The following is a 20942-nucleotide window of genomic DNA, read 5'->3' on the forward strand; positions in this document are numbered from 1 at the left end:
CCAGAAGCATCTGTCTGAACTATAAAACTACTGAAAACAGGTATGGCCAAAACAGGAGCATTCGACAGAGCGAGCTTCAATTTCTCAAAAGCTTCTTGTTCGGAAGGACCCCAGAAGAACTTCACATCTTTCTGCCTCAAATAATTGAGAGGAGCAGCTACCTCAGCGAAATTTGGAATAAATTTACGAAAAAAGTTGACCATTTCCACAAAATGGTCAATGCCTTTGACATCTTTAGGGGGCTGAAACTCTCGAATAGCCTGTGTCCTAGACTGGTCACTGGAAACTCCATTTGAAGACACAACTTGCCCCAGAAAGGACATACTTGGTTGGGCGAAGGCTACCTTAGATAGCTTAACGGTAAGACCAGCTTTTCTCAGGCGTTCAAGAACTTCCCGGACATGGATCACATGTTCCTCAAAGGTTTCAAAAAAGATCACTAGGTCATCAAGTTAGTTAAAAACAAATTTGAATTTAACATCTAAGAGGATAGAATCTAACAAACGAGTCAGAATAGTTGCGCCACAACTGAGACCAAAAGGCAGTCGCATGAATTCATACAGATTCCAATCAGTAATGAAAGCTGTAAGTGGTATAGATCGCTTAGACAAAGGTACCTGGTAATAAGCCTCATTAAGGTCCAGAACAGTAAAAAATTTAGCCCCTGAAAACCACCCAAAGCAAGTGTGTAAGTCAGGTAATGGGATAGACTGAAGGACCACCTTATGATTCAAGACACGATAATCCACAACAGCACGGAAGCCACCAGAGGGCTTAGGTACTAGGAAAACTCGAGAGGCGTATGGCGAGATGGAAGGTCAGATGACACCCTCATTGAGCATTTTGTCGATAACCTTTTTAAGTTCAAGCATACACGGAGGTAAGAGTCGATACGGAGGAGATCTGACAGGTTGGGTATCAGTTAGTTCAACATCATACTCTAGGACATCAGTCAAACCTAACTTACTGGTGAATACCTCCAGAAATTCACTACAGAGGGCACGGATATCCTCAGCGTTTTCTTTACTCAAATGATCAAGTTTTAGGTCCTCAGTGCTACTAATTTCCTCCGGAACAGACCCAGATACATACGAGACATTAAATGCACCCTTAGGAGCATCAATCAAGTTAAATTTATAGGTGGGAGAAAATTTAAAAAAGAATATTCTGTCCTGAAGGTCAAGAACTAATCCAGTCTTTGATAAGAACCCAGTTCCTAAAATCATATTGCAGGATAGGTTAGGTGCTACAAGACACGAAATTCTCCAGGTAAAACTTCCTATTCTCAATTTCATCTTCGCAGCCCCTAGAACTTCCATATCATTACCATTAGCAGTGACACATTTTACACCCACAGGTTGTAATTCAGGTAACTTACAAGCACTCTTCAGTTCAGAATACCATGCAAAATTGATCAAATTCACTACGCTCCCAGAATCTATTAATGCAACTAATGGTTCATTGTTTACTTCGACACTAGTGAAGGTACCTTGAGAAACAACATTACCACATATCTTGTTGCAGTCAAGAGGACAAATTACTTCATCCAAATTACCTACATTGTCAGAATTTTGAAATTTACAAGACCTATTATTAATTTTCAGTCATTTACCACGTCTTTGAAAATAATTAGGACAAAAAAAATTGTATGTTGCCTAGAACCACATAGGTAACAACAAATATCAGGTTTACGACCCTTGGACGGACAAGAATTTCTAAGATGCTCCACAGAGCCACACATGAAACACGCTTTAAGATTCGCACCATTGCCAGGTCTAGAAGGAACAGAAGAACCAGGATTAATGGGAGGGGGTAGGTGTACAGGTCTGGATTCATCACCGTGCTTAACGTCTTCCGCGAATGAACAAGCAGTTTCTAGTACATTGTAGATAAGAAAGGTTCCACCTTATCAATACAAGTTTTATGTATATGAGATTCTACTTACAGTACCGGTTTTGACTTTTTATACAGTCATCCTCAGCTGTACATTAGTACCTTCACATAAGTCAAAGTTGGTTAATATGCCTTGCCCAGTAGAAAAGTCATAATAATGGAATGTGTCCAACGTTCAAATTGGGCATGTTTGAAAGTAAAAGCTGGCTGTATGTACAATCTAAAAATGAGTGTGGGTGTATCTTTTAGGCCTAAAATTCGTATAGATTAACTTATTTTAAAAGTACAGGTACATAAACACTTTAAAATATATAGTACATATTAAAATCACATATTAAAATATACAGTTCATGTTAAAATCCATTATAATGACTAGGAACAGTTCATTAAAATGAGTTTAACATCTTGCATTTGTCGATTTTCTTATTTTTATCCAATATAAATGGAGAATGTCCGTGCTTGTATTCATAGGCGGTGCTCTCTTGGGGTTCTGCTATATGTTAGGCGTATCCACTAGTATGATTAATGGGTTCTTCAGTTATTGATGACAATTCTAATGTGTAACCAGAGGTAGATATGTGCAGCTGTGATTGAATGTTGCCTTAAAGTATTAAAATACAGTCTGCTTTTGTGCATAAGTGTCAATTTCAGAATGGTGGCTCTTTTCTCGTCTATAATTGCTGATGTATGTTATTGCTGTCGTGGTTGGATTGCGTTAGATTTGGCTGCCTGGCGTGTACTGTACAGTACATATAAATGAAGTTCTTGAGGATGAACAACATCCTCGCACAGTAACGTTTTTCTAACCATAATCCATGGTTGAACAGATTGCTCGCTTAGAGCCACAATGAAGTATGCTTCTGATCGCCATGATAGCTTCCAACAGACAACGGGCCACTACAAGTCAAACAGAGAGGTCCATTACGTAACAATCTCGCTAGCTCTGATTGGCCAGCAACATAGGCACGACTAAGAGTCGCGCTCACTTGCACAGAAGGCAGATACTAGGTTAGCATTGTTTGGCACAGAATGTGGGAATCACAAACACAGTTCTTGAATAAAAATGGAACAGAGAGTTTTAGGCAAGTCGAAATAATAAGTTAGGAGTATGGCCTCCAGTAACTTAGAAGTAGTCGTAGAAAACAAGTTTGAAAGATGAGCATGATGTGACACAAATTTCTACAGTGATAGCCAGTCCAAAACATAAATGGGGAAGGCTAAAAACGTTACCCCGGTAATAACTGTTAGAACAACCAGGTGATATTTCAAGGGAGTCGAGCATCAGCAAGTAGCTATGTATGTTCCTCAAACTATGTTTTATTCCTCTTCACTCCTTTTTGTGATAAGTTGATGAAGTCTTTGTAAAGATAAACAACAGAAATTATAATTCATGGGAATGAAAATGCTCAATTTTTGTTTAATTACAAATATGTAATTTCTTAGAAGTGAAGCTTCCACGACGTGTAGAATTATTTAGTTTATTTTCCGGGTTGGACCGTGTTGTTGTTTTCTCTACATTCTGTACAGTTTGCCGATGTTTTGAATACTGCAATGTACACTAAACAACAACGTGATTCAACCTGGAAGAAGAACTAAATAACAAATAATATCTCATTCGTTTTTTGAAGAGTTCTTAAATTATGTTCTTTTCTATTTCACTTGTGATACCTAATCATCAGTTATGTTAATATTAATAATGAAGATCTAATATACAGCACCATGAAGACAGGGAATTCTGAACATGTTCAGCAGATGACTGAAAGCATGATCCTTTAACACAGGTCAAATCCTGCATTTTGAGAGAGAAATTTACAGCACATTGTGATGTGCAGAGAGCATAGGGCTCTTCACATTAGCTCAAGAGGAGTTACGTGATTCTGAGGGAGAAGAATTTCCATCCCTACTTCATTTTATTATAGACTGTTAACACTATTTTTACTTATAGACATGATTTAGGCTTTTGGGCTTATGCCGTATCAAGAAAATATGGTGAAAATCGTCACCCATTGGACAGAAATTTCCTCTGCATCCTCAGAAGAAAATCTTGACTGGTCATGACGAAGAAGTTTGAATTTAGATGTTAATAATGGAAGTGGAAGTGGAACATTCATTCATGACCAGATGACTCACACCACAAACATTCAAAGCGGAAGCCGACAGAACCAGTCTGAGAGGGAGTCGCATAATATAACAGGTGTACATACATTATGAAGCCTGGAATGAAACATGTGGTGATGAGGAACGTACAAATTTGGAAAACACTGAAACGAAATAATAATAGTGAAGGGACAGGGAAGGGAACTACCTACATAAATCCTTAATGGCAATACAGAATGGGATTTATAACATACAAGTCACCCCAACATTCTCACTACCTCATCTCAAAAGGATCACCTACCAATCCATGAAGACGTTACTGCCACAGAAGTCAATAGGACCCCTGGTAGAACCTTCCTCAGACCTGAATGCAAAAAACGGTGTAATAGTAGGCCTACTTCAAAATAACAAACCATAGGAACTTGATCTACCTCAGAGGACACAGCAGATGTGCTGGCGTACCACACAGTGTAACAGTCCACCATACTAAGGTGGCCAACATATTTTTCTCAAAATAAAGGAGACTCTCATGGGTGATAAAGACTATGTGGCTCATGCGGCAGTGCACCGGCCTCTCACAACTAGGTTCCATGGCTCAAATCCTGGTGACTCTATGTGAGATTTGTGCTGAACAAAGCAAAGGTGGGGCAGAATTTTCTCTGGGTACTCTGGTTTTTCCTGTCATCTTTCACTCCAGAAACATTTCATTTCACCTATCAGTCATTAAACATTGCCCCACAGGCTTCGGCAGCCGGCAAAATTTCTATCATTGCCGTTAGATTGGGGCTTCATTGATTCCATTACTGACCCAGTCAAATGACTGTAAACTTTACTCTGATGCAAGATAATGGTTAATGTGAATAATATTTTATTATATTTTATTTTACATTTTATGGTCAACATAGGACCAATCCAGTCAATTACATGAAGAAAATTTAGATCAATATTTCTCCATCTTCTCAGATGCCGACGTCCTTTCTTCAGTTGAGAACACTATACCTTTTGGTTTGTAGTCTCACATAGCAGTCATTGTCTGTTTGTTCTTGAGATCATTTAGTGTTATTTGGAGTTCATTAATTTCATCCTTCACTTCTATAATCAATTTAATCATGGTATTGCTATTTCATAATTTTTCTAGTAATTCTAGTTTCCAGTGTTGCAATAAGATGTCCAAAAAATGACATGCTTTTCCTTCTAATTGTGCTCAATACTGGTTCAATTTCCCTACAAACTGTGTTATTTGAAGTGATATTAGTAATAATAATAATATGTTTTGTTTATTGTTTACATATTCTACAAATTCCTGGCATGTGCAGTCAAATTTAATACCGGTAGTTATTTTTAACTGTTTTTATTTGTTCACTAGATTTACATTGCAATATTACCATTCTACCCGAACATTTATTGTTCAAAGAAGAAATCCAGTCGTTTGACATTTCTTTGTTCCTTTCCAATACACTCCTCTACAGTGGAAGCATCAATGAAAATTTCAGCACATCATATATTTCACAGAACAAAATTTATCATACAGGTTGTCTTTGTTTATGTCCAGCAAAAGGTAAATAAGAATATTATTCGAAAATCTTTAAAATTAACAAATTTCTTCAAGGACGGTGTCAGAGATGGTCACAGAAACACAATATAACCCCACATTACAGCTACAAGCCATAGGGACAAGTAGGGTAAACAAGCAAAATATGAAAACATGTACCAACCACAGAAATAAACTTACCCAGAAACAAGGAGACATTAAGGGAAGAGAGCTGAAAATCCACCGCAAGGAAAAAAAAAAAAAGGAACGGGGTTACCAGGATAATGCAGACCCCATTACTAAATGAAAACACCTGTAAAAATTAAAATTGTAATTAATCTTAGCAACAGTATATAAAAGGCAAATTAACTATGTGAGAATATAAGAATAACTTTTGTAAATAAAAGGAAATTTGTTCTACCAAATAAAATATTGAAAGTTAAAAAAATATATAGATACTTATTTTTAAATTGGTGCACCAACATACATAATTTAATTTCTAAAATTAATATTTTATGTAATTTCATAATCAACATGAAGAATTTATTCTAATTCTTAGTGGAGGGACAAACACAGAGGAGAAACATAACATTAAGCACAGGTCAAATGAAATGTAAGAGTAAGGACCACCTTGAAGATAAAATATCAGTTCACCACAACCTACAGAGAAAAGTCAAGATCAAGAAAACAAACAAACACCAAGTTTTAAATAAGAAACAGACTAAATGAAAATCACATGGACAGAGAAATAATTAGCAATAATCCATGACTCAGCAACCCATTCGTCCATACACTGAGCATCAACAACAATCAGTCCCCAGAAAAACAAAAACAAATCACCGTCCCCACACGAGAAAAAGAAGAACAATGAAATAATTACACCATCAAGCAAAATGAAGTTGGGTGGGAGACACAACAATGTAAGATTAAGGAAAAGAAATTAAACACTTGAAACACTCGACTAGAAACATGACAAATATCACCCTATGTTAAAATATTGATGTGGAATGAGAGTGTTTCAATAGTTAAAATCTTGCAATAAATTGAAGAATAACATCCAGAAATTTTTCAATCACTCATGTATAATAATTGGTTATGTAACCATAATTTAAGAAAAATGAAGGATATTAAAACATCCTAGAGAAATTAAAATTTACCAAATGAAATAATATTAATAATAAATAATTTTTACTTAAAAAAAGAAAGAAGCAAATGGTGATTTACACAGTGCACAACACGAGGCAAATTACGGTGTCGGAATATAATAATAATAACAAAACCACAACGGGAAGGAAGAAAATATAAAACCTAAAGGAATGAGGGCAAGGGATACCAAATCCAAAACGTTACACAAGTAAAATAACTGAAAAGCTGGAGCATAAAATGACATAATTCAAGAAATCACAAATAAACAACTGAAATGATAACAAGTGAGAAAGGACACATTTAGATAAGTGGAACAGGGCACAACAATGCACAAGTCATTTTAAAATCAATAAAATGGCACTCCAATGGCATTACAGAGAGGGGAATCAAAATCAAAACATCTCCCCCTAAATACCGGAAGAATAATTTAAATGACGCATATTAAGATAAAATTACATGACCGAAAATATTAAATATACTAGTACTTACAAGATTGGTGAGGTATTCCATAGTAACTTACCCCATGTCGATCCATACAATGAGAAAATCACCCTTCCTAAATTAACAAGTAATTAAGTAAACTACATAACTAAAAGGAACACAATTCGTTGTTCACTTTTTTATCAAACACTATCCCTTAGCAGGATGTAACAGGGAGTCCTACCCAACTCCAGACGGTGCGACCTTTATCTATACAGTTGGGCGCCGAGACATGGCACAATACATCTGCTCTCAGCCAAGTCCAATGGCAGACAGTAGGGATGTGCCACTCGATCGCCTGCTCGAGCAGGCCCGAGTGCTGACGTCACGAACTGGTGTGTCGAGCTTGGTCGACCAAGATCGAGCAGCACAGAATTCCCTCGTGACGTAGGCTTGCATGCGCTCGGACCAGGACGTGTGTGTTGTGACTCGAGCCACACTTCCGTTTTCACTCATTCTCTTTGTGGTCTTCACATTCCGGCATTACATTGTAGTAATTAGCGATCAAGTACAAGTCATAGTGGACGCATCAGTTTATTAAACCCATACTTGCTTAGAATAACTTTTTGTAATCAAATTGAACTGCCTGCTCGACATGATGATGAGCTCTACATGGTGATAATATTTCTGTGGTTTTCCTATCGTTACTTGGTCGCTGCTTCCATTTCTGCTTCTTCTGATCATTGGATGTAACATTTTAATAACATATTCTTTTCAGTTTTATTATAGTGCTATTTTACTATTTCTCCTACACGAAGATGTGTTCATATTCATTACATCATTGGTATGACGGGACCTTCGATATTTAATTTGTATCCATTCAATTTGGAATTATTTTGCTGCCATATATGCTAATTAGGAAAAGGCAAAGGAGGGAAAATAGTAATAATAATAAGAAAATTTGAACAGAACTGAAGTCCTAAGTCCAATAGGATATAACCGAACTTTCAGGATTTTTTAAATTACATCTCATAATCCATAGATATTGCATGTTGTGAAAATGCATTGATGGACACATAGGGCTGGTATTACGTTTTTGTAATTCTAGTGGATTAGTCATTAATAATTCAACATATTTTGATATAAATTTTATTACCACGAACATGTGGTATTTGACATTGAGGAGCAAAGAAGATTGCCACGCAACTGATTTAGTACAAGGATATCACTCATAGATGGCGGGCGATACTCCTGCTCGAGTACTGCTCGACCTGCATCGAGCTTTGACATCATCAGCTCGAGCTGCTCAAGCTGCACTCAAGCCCACCCCTAGCAGACAGATACCGCTTCAAGTAAGCGACTGCACGAATATTTGAACCGGGCGAAATACGCGCACTCTGGTGGAAGAGTTCGCACACGAGACAAGTAAGCTTATTCATTACCAGATGGCGTGAAGTCATATGCGGCAGATACAAGCCACTATTGAATGGGTCGCTCACAATAAACACATGAGCAAGTTATTCCGGGCATAGAGTTAAACTTTATACGAGTGGAAAGAAATGGAGTCAATGTTCAAATACATTTTGAAACACAATAAATGTAGATATGCTGTCCAGACACATAAATTGAATACAGCAATTTATCAGTAAAAAAATTTAAGCTTCAATAAGCATGTTCATAACGTAGTTAAGTTACAGTACAGACTGGAATGTTAAGCACAAGAGGAATTGTCGTCATGCCATTGATATCACATCAAAATTTGAGTTGATATCAGTCATTGTCCTACAGTCAAGGGAATACTTGAATTTCATATTCCATACCTGACATTCACTCTCCTGTCTATTCATGTAACAACTAAATTTTCCTGTTTCAGAAATCAGATGAAAAGAAGAGCATTTCTGCACTGAACTAGCGCGATGGTCCTTGAAGATGCAGCACTCTTCATTGCATGTAGAACTGTTAGAGATGTAAGCACTTGCAAATAAAACACGTTATGGATCATCACCGAGTTTCATTCTCACTTCACAATCTTTGTACCGTATTACCATATTGGTGTCCGGCTCCACGGCTAAATGGTTAGCGTGCTGGCCTTTGGTCACAGGGGCCCTGGGTTCAATTCCCGGCAGGGTCGGGAATTTTAACCATCATTGGTTAATTTTGCTGGCACAGGAGCTGGGTGTATGTATCGTTTTCATCATCATGACATGCCAGTCGCCTACGGGAGTCACATCAAAAGACCTATACCTGGCGAGCCGAACATGTCCTCGGACACTCCCGACACTAAAAGCCACATGCCATTTCATTTTCCATATTGGTCCCAACAGAAGAAGGCCTCACTTAGAAGACGAGGCTAAGTTTTGGAAAGTATTTAGAAGTAAAATTAAATAATGAGTGTAATGGCTCTCCAGTAACTAAGATAAAGCAAATCTAAAGCCAAAAGCTTTAATCATGTTTTATTATTTGTTATTATGCAACAGTGAATGGTGACCAAATTTATCGGCTTAATCTGCTCGTAGGCATTGACAAATAGTATTGTGACATCGTAAACACAGTACCGAATGCAGCATCATTTGTTTGTTAGATTCAGTTACCTGAACTTTTACCTCATATGCCACCTTCAATGGATATTCCAGTTCCGTTTCTCTTGCACAAATCTGTACACTGGTCATGGAATCTGTGAAGTAAGGTGGTGCGTGACACCATCCAACAGTGGACGGAGCTATGAGATTCAATGAGATGCTCCTTCTCCCACTCTCTTCCTTTTGTGCAGACCACTCATTGGAACAGCCTGCACAGAGGGCTTGTTTGGTCTCTGCCACCTCTGAGATTCCATCAACGGAGTTTAGTAACAAGCCTATCAATTTTGTTTGGTCCCCTGAATGCTTTCCTTTATCTTTCCACCAATATAATGTAATATGTAATATAATAATATATATATGTAACTTTTTTAAGGTTACAATAAAGAGCATTGAATAGGTGGAAACATTTAGCCTTTATTTTACATTATATTACTCTTCAATGCAGCATAATATGAAATTTATTACCTACTTTCCACAAATGCTGTGTGCTACACTTGGAAACAAAAGTTTTTCTCATGATGTACCTTCTTAGTATATTCTATGTCGAGTAAAACCTGTCATTTGAAGTATATATAAAAACTTCAGCTCTGTCCTTTATTTTATTCAAGTAATATTCTCCTTTCCACATAAACTGCCATGACTAGAATAGTGATCAAAATTGAATGCATCAATCCAATGATTCAATACCACAAGCCACAAAAAACAAAAAAATGTCAATGCTGGAGAACTTCCAGTTTATTTGTGCCCTGAGCTTAGCTGTAGCGCTGGTGGTGACTCCCGCGTAGACATTCACTTGAACTAGCTGCAGTCAACGCATGCAGCCCACCTGTCTGCCTCTTCAGTCTCTCCTTTGACTTTCTATTTTGCTTACATACAACTAGATACCCACCAATTTGAGCTCCTTTTTAACAGCTTTCCTCGTCTGAAGATTGTTGTTCCTTTATACCTTAATCTTTGTTATGAGCACATTTCTCGTAACTTCTTATAATGTAAATGTTTAACCCAGAAGTCCGGCTCCATGGCTAAATGGTTAGCGTACTGGGGTCTTGGGTTCGATTCCCGGCAGGGTCAGGAATTTTAAGCATAATTGGTTAATTTCGCTGGCATGGAGGCTGGGTGTATGTGTCGTCTTCATCATCATTTCATCCTCATCATGACGCGCAGGTCGCCTATGGGCATCAAATCAAAAGACTTACATCTTGCGAACCGAACTTGTCCTCGGACACTCCTGGGACTGAAAGCCATACGCCATTTCATTTTCTTTAACCCAGAAGTTGTTAGGTACATCAAGGTTTTTGAGAAATCCAGTTAAATGCATAATGTATGTCCTTAAACCCCTTATTAATATGTTACAAATGAATCAGAAGATTTCAAGCAAATGAAATTGAGAATGGAGCGCAATGTATGGAACAGAAATTGTCAAGTCTACATTTGGGGTCGAATGGTTGCATTTTGGCTACATCTTGTTCAAGGGCATTTTAAGAAAGGCAATACCAAGAAGAAATACTAATTCCTTCCACACGGATAACTCTGATTAGAGAAACTCTACTGAAATGACCTCTCACTGATAATGGGGAAAATGATGGCTCTCCTGTTGTTGAGGTCTGTGATTTCAAACCTGCCTTGAACCAAATCCTGTTGAGAAGTATTCCTGATTTTCTTGCAATGCAATACAGTAGGATGTGTATCCAAAGTTCTTAATCTTAAAAAGGGGAGTGAATTTTCAAGCCTTACAGAAGGCATACAACAGACAATGGAGAACTGGCTATGAAGATGAAGTACGATTTTTTTAGTTTCCTGTTCAGACATATTACCATACACTACCAAAATAGTATGGAGAAAACCAATTGAAATCTAATCATCTAAAAACACAAGTCTGTACCTTCCATCCAAAGAACAGACAGGCAAAAAGAAAATTAAAAGTAACCTGGGAGAGCAACCTTTTGGACCACTGTCAATATCTAAGGGTAACTCTGGACCATGCTCTGACATTATGTAAACACAAGAAACAAGGAACTGTAAACTGTCTGGTACAAGCTGGAGGATAAGAATTGCTGCTTTAGCAATGAGTTACTCCACAGGCACTGTTTGGTATAGGTCAAGTCATACCCAAACGTGCAGACTCGTAACTGGTTGCCTGAGACTAACAACATGTGAGCAGGTATCACACGTTCGAGTAGCCCATCAACGGTTGAAGTCTAGGAGAAGTTTCCTGCATACAATTGAATTTCTTATGGCTTTACCTCAATCATCAAGGAGGACTAGAATTTCTCACCTTTTCAGGTTGGTAGATCCAAGACCGAGATTACTAGTGAACCCTGTGTGAATGTGCACCCAACAGCCAAGACTTTGCGAAATACTGCTCCATTATGAGAATGTTCATAATTTTGTTTTAAGCACCTCTACTATTCCACTTGTGTATATTATGTCCTTATTTAAAATGAATGATGAAGTTATTTTTATGTTAATTAATACTTACCCGTATGTGCTGGCCCCGTGGTATAGGGGTAGCATGCCTGCCTCTTACCCGGAGGGCCCAGGTTCGATTCCCGACCAGTTCAGAGATTTTTACCTCGACTTGAGGGCTGGTTCGAGGTCCACTCAGCCTAGGTGATTAGAATTGAGGGGCTGTCTGACATTGAGATAGTGGCTCCAGTTTAGAAAGCCAAGAATAATAGCGGAGAGGATTTGTCGTGCTGACCACATGACACCTAGTAATCTGCAGGCCTTCGGGCTGAGCAGCAGTCGTTTGGTAGGCCAGGGCCCTTCAAGGGCTGTAGCGCCTTGGGAAACTTACCAGTATGTTGCTCCTGATATGAGTAAATAAATACATAAATAAATAAATAAACTACCAGAGGGAACAACGGAATATTGTTTGGAAGTGACAGGAAGATGATGTGATACTTCATTGCTGACAGAGAAATAACATTTAATGATGTACTGATCCTGATGATGTAGAAGATGTATTAAAGTGTTCATGATAACTTTCTATTACTATAATACGAACATAACACATCAGAGGGGAATTAACGACTTTTCATTTGTTTTATGCAAAAACTTATTAGTCAGAATTTTACAAATTGAACCATCAATGGAGAAAGGAAATAAGTCCATCTTATAGCTTTTTTATTTTTTCATCTAAATGTGTTGTTCTGGGCAAGATACACCTTACTAACGTGAAAGGAATCAAGTCATGAACTCCACTGTCCTGTGGCAGCAGGAATCATGTCAAGGATGTGGTTTTGTTCCCTGCCATTCCATTGCAGTAGGTGCATTGAGAAGGGGAACAAATTGATGGCATTTATGTTGGTGTTATTCTTGGAAGCGGTAGTGAAGTATTTTGATAAGGATGCCTCCTAAAAGGAAATGTGATGCAAGTGAACACAAAAAGTGCGCAGTTTGCCCTACACAAATTATGCAGAAATTATGTACCTGGAAAGGCTGCTGGCAGTAACTGTGGGTAAGCAGAAAAGTAACTAGGTTATATTTCAAACTGTTTCAAACATTCTTTGTCCATGAGTAATATTTATATAGGCTTCATAATGTGTCTTTCACTTCCAGATGTCAAATGAAATATTTTTCCCGTATTGGAGAGACGGAACAGGCAAGAATTCAGAATGTCCTTAATATGGCAGACAAATATTCCCAGGATCTGTATTTACAAGGACTGATTGTTGCTAAGGATGTGAAGCAATGAAGACCTAGGAAAACAATGAAGTTATGACTTCTACAGGTTATACTTCAGAGAAAACTTCAACTACTCTTTCACTCATCCTCAGATTGATGTATGTAGTAAAGGCAAGAAACTAGAAACAAAACTTAAATCTCCCCATATATCGGACAGCAGGGCAGATCTTGATGTTCACAAAAGACAGAGCAACAAATTTTATAATTCTCTGAAACAAACTAAGTGTATGACAGAAAATTATGTTTTAGGAATACGTTTTGATTTCATGCAGAATTTGCCCCTACCCAAAGTGTCTGTGCAGGAAGCATTGTACTTACAGCAGTTGTGGGTGAACTGCTTTTTCATTTATGACCTCAAAAATAAGCATTCCACAATTTATTTGTACCACGAGGGTGAGGTCAACAACGGAGCAAATGAGGTTGTTCATTCCTACATTATTGTACCCAAGTTTTGTCCACAGAAACAACTGACCTTCACTTGTTTTCAGACGGAGCACCTGGGCAAAACAACAGTTTTGTTGGTTACAAATTTTACTTGGCTAAAAAAACACATAATTCTCTCCATGAACCTTGAAAACTCATATCCTGCTGTAAAGGTTCTCATTAACAAGAAGAAAATGGAGGACATAAAGAAATGTTAACATTCATACAAGGTGAAGAAGCAAGGATATTTTATGATGAAATGATGAAGTGGCCTACTGCCTTCTGCAGTGAAGAGTCTCAGGAGGGATGACTGGTAAACTGAAGTTGATCAAGAAACTCTGACTCTTTGCTGAAATGAACGTTCGGTGTTACATTGGATTTTCATTAATCTTCCAGTATCTGTGTTTGATTAGTGTACGTTTGTTAATATGCTGAAATAAGATTTTTTTTCTAGCCCAAAATAGTTACTAAGACACTTTCAATGACAAGTCATAAAATAGCGACCTCTGAAACCGGGATTAGTTAATAGGACTCGTGTTGAAACTAGTAGTATGGTAATTTACATATTTTTGTATTATTTGAAAATAAGGAAATTGAATTCTTGCTTGGCAGTGAGTGGAGAAAGGAACTAAGTCTATTTTTTTTTTTCAAAATGTTATTTTTCAAATGTGTTATGATTATGATGACGAAGGAAATAATTTCTTACAATGTTATAAGAGTATTAGGTACTTCTGTATATAAAATGTGTAAAGTGTAATTGTGTCTAATTGCATGAGACGATGTCCGAAATGCAATGTACTGTAAGTTGTGGACATGGGATTATTTTGAAGAAATGCCACATAGCACAGCTGTGTTGTTTGTTCAAAAGTAAAATACATCAGCAGAAATACTTCTGGAATGATCCAGCAATTAAAAACACATAATATCGCTGAAGAGAAAATCGCTACAGGGAACAACTCCGACCCGGCGTGCAACACAAGAAGCTGCCCTGTTGACATGAGGTATCCAGGTAGATGTACATCATATCTACAGTTATTAACAAATTATAGAGGGTTATTTAGCTAAGAAGTCCACCTCAAATAACTCATGAACTGTTTAAGATACATATTTGCATAGGAGGATGTTATTTCATGCAATAACTGCCAATGATATACTGTACTATCAAGCTTACATTCGTAGTTACTGGGACGTTACACAGATCACAGCACACGAGTATCAGTCTCGAGATTCTTGCGAGAGTTTAGAATTCTGTGACATCAGTCTCCAGAATATCAAGCAAGAGCATTGCCTAACAGTAGTTAAAAGCAAATCTGTGCCTTCTGAATCCAAACCACTGTTCACCATTTCCATCTTTTATCCAATTCTTCTGCGTACAATTCTTCCAAATATCTTGGCTGTGTGAGGGATGAGGGTCGTACGTCTGCAATTCTCACATATCTTCATATCTCCCTCTTTGAAAATGGGTATCATGATTCCTTTTCTTCAAACTTTTGGGACTGCTTTTTCCTTCCATATTATTCTAGACAATCTATTCAGCCAGTGCACAGATGTTTTAAATGTTAAATTATGAACCAAGAACTGACTTTCTAGCATTCCAGAAAATACATGTTGTGTATGTTTTTCTACCACAAGCACATTAAGAAACCTATTAGCCTCATATACAGTGTTTGTGGTTAGTGTTCAATATAGGTCCATCTTTCACATTTCACGAGGAAACATACAAGAGTATTGTCATTTCTGTTGCGATGTTATGCATTTCAAGAATGCAGCCTGTTCAGGTACAAGTCAAATGAGATCGCACACGAGAGGACGATGTGACATATTGTGCCTGTGTGAGCCATGTTCAATCCTCTCAAAGCCCACAGACTGCCTTGCACACTTATAATTGCACCGCATAACCCAATACAGTTGGGGAATGATACAAGCAGACCTTCATGAAAGTAAGTCTTTTCAAATGTTAGGCTGTGCATATGGTTTTTATAAGTAGTCCTATGACTGAATGTAAAAATCATAGCCTTGGGCTTGTCAGATCTCAGGGCAATGTAACTTACCTGCATAGAAGGTGTGGGAGGCAATAACAAGTAAAATGCACACTTGAAAAACACATGAATTAATAAACGTATAACTGGAGTTGATACAGGAAGAAAGTGAACATAACAGGAATATCATGAATGTGGCTATAGGCCTACACTCTTACATGGGGACAGGTAAGGAATGTACAACATGTATTTTATTTATGAAGTATTTATTTTATGATTATAAAATGACTTACAAAAATATAGCTACAGATATAATTATTTGTCGTAATATAAATCGCTGTTGATAGACATAAGAACTTCAACTGAGAGTATTAACAAGGACTACGGACTGAACAGATGTTACTCTCTATGACAGCCTAAAATAGACTTAAATTACAAAAGTGAGAAAGTTCACATCACACAAATTACATACATAATTTTATCCTTTATAATAACAAGAACATCAATTCTATGGAAAGAAACATATTAAAAAGAGTTAGGTTAGGTATAACATTTTATAATTGTTGGGATTTCTTTGTTTACATTGTTACAGTAAGTCTACATTCTTTGGTACTGCATGTCTTTTGAAGTGCATGGAAAAGCCAGGCTATGAATTGTCTAGGGCAGAGGTCTCCAAACTTTCTTGTTAAGTGACCACATTGGCTAGGCAGCAAGAGAGAGATAGAAGGGAACAATTAAAAAAAAATATATATGTCAAGAATTTTACGGCCACTTACAGTTGAAGCAAATACAGGCTTAGTGGTGCCAACACGAGAGAGAGTACAAGGAAGCAGAAGTCAGAGTTCCTTCTTAACTGCCCACTGATAGCCTGTGACAGCTAACAGCCCTTTTGTTGCTGGTTTAAAGAAATAATTCTCCGCATTTCATTGAATATGTTATAACAATGGTCTACAAGACAAGGGCTGGAGACCCCTACTCCAGGTCCTCTTTATTGCATTCATCCATCTTGTTCTAGGTCTCCCTCTTACTCTCTTTCCCTTGAACTCCGTCTCATCATCTGTTTGGGTATTCTTTTCGCCTCGATCCTCTTTACATGTAAAAACCATCTTAGTTTACTCCTACTGGTTCTCTCATTTAAGTATTTCATTCTACTCTGCTCTCCACTTGTCACTGGGTGTACACTTTCTTATTCGAGGCGAGATTTCTTACACTCTGCTCTCCATGTCCAGTCATTAATTCACTCCTGTCAACAATTTCCAGACTTTGACCACCAATTTTCACTATGCTTTTCTCTTCTCTTTCTTCTCTTGATATCACCATGGTCTTGCTTTTCTCTGCGTTGATTTTCATTCCATACTTATCAATTTTCTTGTTCTTGTACTTGTTTGCTGTTTGTTCCCCAGACCACAATATCGTCTCCCTATTCCCACATGCTATATATGATGTATTACATTGAAATATTTTTAAAACACAGGCATGTTTAAAATAACCTGGATGAGGCTATGTACAAAGTATAATAAAGTTGTTGAAATATCTTTCTTTATGCAATAACAATAAAAAATTGTCACATTATGTGTTAACTTCTCTTTATATTTGAACAGAAAATAATAACTAACTTTGTGATGTATGTACATGAAGAACAGGCACGTATTTCAGGAGGGGGCAATGAGTTGATATTTTACCTAAGTTTTGGGCATTTGTAACATATAATACCAATATGAATGATCCGTTATTGGACATTATAAATTTTCTAGCTAACTCATTCCTGGTTGCCAGTGTTTCACCTCAGTGTGCTAAATTGGACTCATCAGTTGGTAAATAGCGCGCCCACCAAGACGCATGGCTAGTGCATGCCACGGAGGCCACTGCTTAGGCTACTTGTAGTCACCGGCAGTACCAATGTACTATGAGAGACTTCATCTCATTATCAAAAATTGATGCCTTGCTTGGTCATCAGATGATATAGATGTTGATTCCCATAGTGAACCTGAAATATCTGTCCCGAATGAGTAAATGAGACGAAGTCTCTCATAGTGCATTGGCTCTGCAGGTGACTCTAAGTAGCCTATGCAGTGGCCTCCGTGGTATACACTACCCATGCGTCTTGGTGGGTATGCTATGTACCAACTGATGAGCCCAACTTTGTACATGGGGGCAAAACGCTGGCAACCAGGAATGAGTTAGCTGGAAAATTTGTAATGTCCAATAACGGACCACTTATATTGGTATTATAAATTTACTCATTCGGGACAAATATTTCAGGTTCCCTATGGGAATCAGCACCTATATCATTTGTGACATATGTCTTTAAAACACATACAGATGACAGAACACACGAATCATCAACAAAGGCTGTTTAGAAAATGCCTAGTTTTTGTTGCAGTAGTAGATAAGAGATATTAAGTAAGTTAAATCTAGAGAAACAACAGTGGTTCACGAGCTTCACTGTATTGTCTGTACTATGCAAAAATGAAAATACTTCTCACAATTAAATAGAGTACATGTTTGAAATTCTCCAAGTTGGTGTCAACCCATCATTGGTCCTTATATGAGCATTTTGCTCACAATGAATTTGGGAATAGTATTTTTGTGGAAATGGTGAAGGTCACACCTAACTGTTAAAAGGATGTCTCAAAATTAAATGAGTCGATTATTTTCAAAATCCTGTCAGTCAAGATGGAAAAATGAAAGAAACTGGATAAGTAATAATGTTGAGTATAGGTTTCTAAGATTCTATGTTTCTAAAATTCAAAAAGTCATGGGAGCATGTAATAGACTTGAATAATGTGTTACAATTTGCTAGACTGGTTTGAGGAGTTCAAAAGCTGATGAAGAATGTTTGAACACTGTATTTATAAACTGACACATGTTTATTGTTGAGAAAATGATTCACATTTAAGTTAGTGATAAACTGTGCTGAGAAACACACAAACAAATGTGTCAGCTCATGATATCCCAGAGAGAAACTCTTCATTGCATAAGTACCTTTCAAATTCTAACAGAACAGATCACCTTTACACATATCAGTATATGTAAACAAATAGTTCTGATATAATTGGTACTATGGTATGTCACTGGAACAATCAACTTTTACCATCAGAAACCATTTTTAATTAGATATTTTTCAGATGGCTACACTGTGTCATGTGGGTGAGTTTGAGTGATGGGCCGTGTTCATCTCAACATTAAAAATCAGTTTGAAATGAAATATTGTGCATCAGATGGGTGAGAGTCATTCACATCTCAACTCGTTAGCATTAGGATTAGCATGTTTTACATAATCACTGATGACAGACCTTGGCATCTGAAAACTGGTTATAAACTAAACATTTATGTGCTGATATGACTGTTTGATTTTAATAATAATAATACAAGCATCAGCAATGTTGAAACATAATGGCTTTGATAATTTATAATGATTATAACTCATAAACCATTACGTAACGTAAGTGTCCACATCAGTCGATCAACCATAACCATTGGAAAGAAGTGGCCGTGGCCTTAATTAAGGTACGGCCCCAGCATTTGCCTGGTGTGAAAATGAGAAACCACGGAAAACCATCTTCAGGGCTGCCGACAGTGGGATTCAAACCCACTATCTCCCGGATGCAAGCTCACACCCGCGTGCCTCTAACCGCACAGCCAACTCGCCCGGGAGTCCTACAGTGTGAGAGCTCAATACAGCGTATGTAATGCCCAGATCTTTCCTGTCCATGTTTTATGTAATTTTACCACACAAATGATGAATATAACAAATATAGGCGACTTGGTGATAAATTGAAACTGAACTCACAATTCCATTCTCAACCTGAGTTTTCTTTCTTCATGTATGGGTTGCTCAGGGGTGTCCAGAGTTTCCTCTTATTCCACTCATGAATTTCTTGTGATACTTGTAGATAATTTGAATACCTTTTGAATAGCATCAACAAAGTCAGCAAAAAGTTTATTTCAGACACATGGATGTATTGAAGAAAGTTCAAGAGCCCATAGCAGGAAGTGCAGGAAAACAGTCTATTTCACTTATATCTTTCAAAATAACAACTGAACACTGGTCACAGAGTCTCTGACATCCAAGATTAGGCAACATGCAACATGCATAATAGGAGAACATCCTCCGTGATGCTTGCCAGCATTGTGTGACGACAACAGACACTTACTACTGGGACGAGCTTGTGAATGTTCTACAGTTAGCCTACAGATGCAGCCAAGGCCATTTGACACTGTAGAGGTCATTTTAGAAAGACACACACTTGAATTAGCATAAATTAACTTTCATTAAGTTCTAGTTGTCATCCTAGACTGGGGTTACTTGCAGCCATGTACCATCCACAGCAGTTGTCACCACAGTCTTGGGGTTGAGCACCACGGGAATGCTGGTTCGTTGACAAACGCTGAACCTGTACCTGGACAGGAGCAAAGCCAGGCCCACCTTAGCCTGCAGCAAGCCGAATCTCATACCTGAGAGGAGAGAGAACAATCAGTAAGGTTACTCAATATGAATAATTATTAAGCTTAAAGGAAAAGGCCAAGTTGTGACACATCTCCACAGTTGGGGCTGCAATGCAACATGAAGACCTGTCTCATGAAGGCTAACAAAAACAAGCCTTGACATTTTTCAAAGAAAACAGTACACAGAAATGGAATTGATTTTCAGAGCTGAGATCAAATCTGTCACTCATACAAACTTGACACCAGAAATGAGCCAAAAGAACACACATCTCAATGATCTGCTGCATGATGTTTCAGATTAAAGCCTTGTTTACATAGGCGCAGCAGAACACTCTACCAGTCACCTTCCCCCACCAGCATTTCTTTTTTTTTTCAATTTCCTTTACATCACACCAAAAAAGAGAGGTCTTATGATGACGATGGGATAGGAGTGGAAAGGAAGCAACTGTGGCCTTAATTAAGATGCAGTCCCGGCATTTGCCCGGTGTGAAAATGGGAAACCACGGAAAACGATCTTCAGGTCTGCCGACAGTGGAGTTCGAACTTGTCTCCCCCGCCAGCTCTTGGCAGATTAATCTGCTGTGTACTAGCCTTGTGAACATGGATTGCCTTTAGTAGAGTAAGTATGATCTTAGTTTTGAAACAAAAAATAAGTTCAGTGAATAGAGCTAATAAGTTTATAAGATTTTAATGTCATTTCACCACATTTTACCCATACTGTACATAATGCATGTTTTA

The 20942-nt window shown here is 37.7% G+C and overlaps 2 protein-coding genes across 2 annotated transcripts in view; one reads left to right on the forward strand and one right to left on the reverse strand.

Moving 5' to 3' along the window:
* Positions 1-9075, forward strand: part of LOC136875451 (ionotropic receptor 75a-like) — a 120999-nt gene extending 111924 nt beyond the window's left edge. Inside the window, exon 11 of the mRNA XM_067149001.2 lies at positions 8961-9075. Within this exon, the coding sequence (XP_067005102.2) occupies positions 8961-8994 (34 nt within the window). The 3' untranslated portion in view covers positions 8995-9075. The remainder of the gene's footprint in view (positions 1-8960) is intronic.
* A 6927-nt stretch (positions 9076-16002) lies between these two features.
* The window catches only part of LOC136876043 (probable cytochrome P450 6a14), a 114478-nt gene continuing 109538 nt past the window's right edge, over positions 16003-20942 (reverse strand). The window contains exon 5 of the mRNA XM_067149662.2: positions 16003-20213. Within this exon, the coding sequence (XP_067005763.2) occupies positions 20050-20213 (164 nt within the window). The 3' untranslated portion in view covers positions 16003-20049. The remainder of the gene's footprint in view (positions 20214-20942) is intronic.

This window comes from Anabrus simplex, chromosome 6 (genome assembly GCF_040414725.1).
Source record: "Anabrus simplex isolate iqAnaSimp1 chromosome 6, ASM4041472v1, whole genome shotgun sequence".
Classification (NCBI taxonomy): Eukaryota; Metazoa; Arthropoda; class Insecta; order Orthoptera; family Tettigoniidae; genus Anabrus; species Anabrus simplex.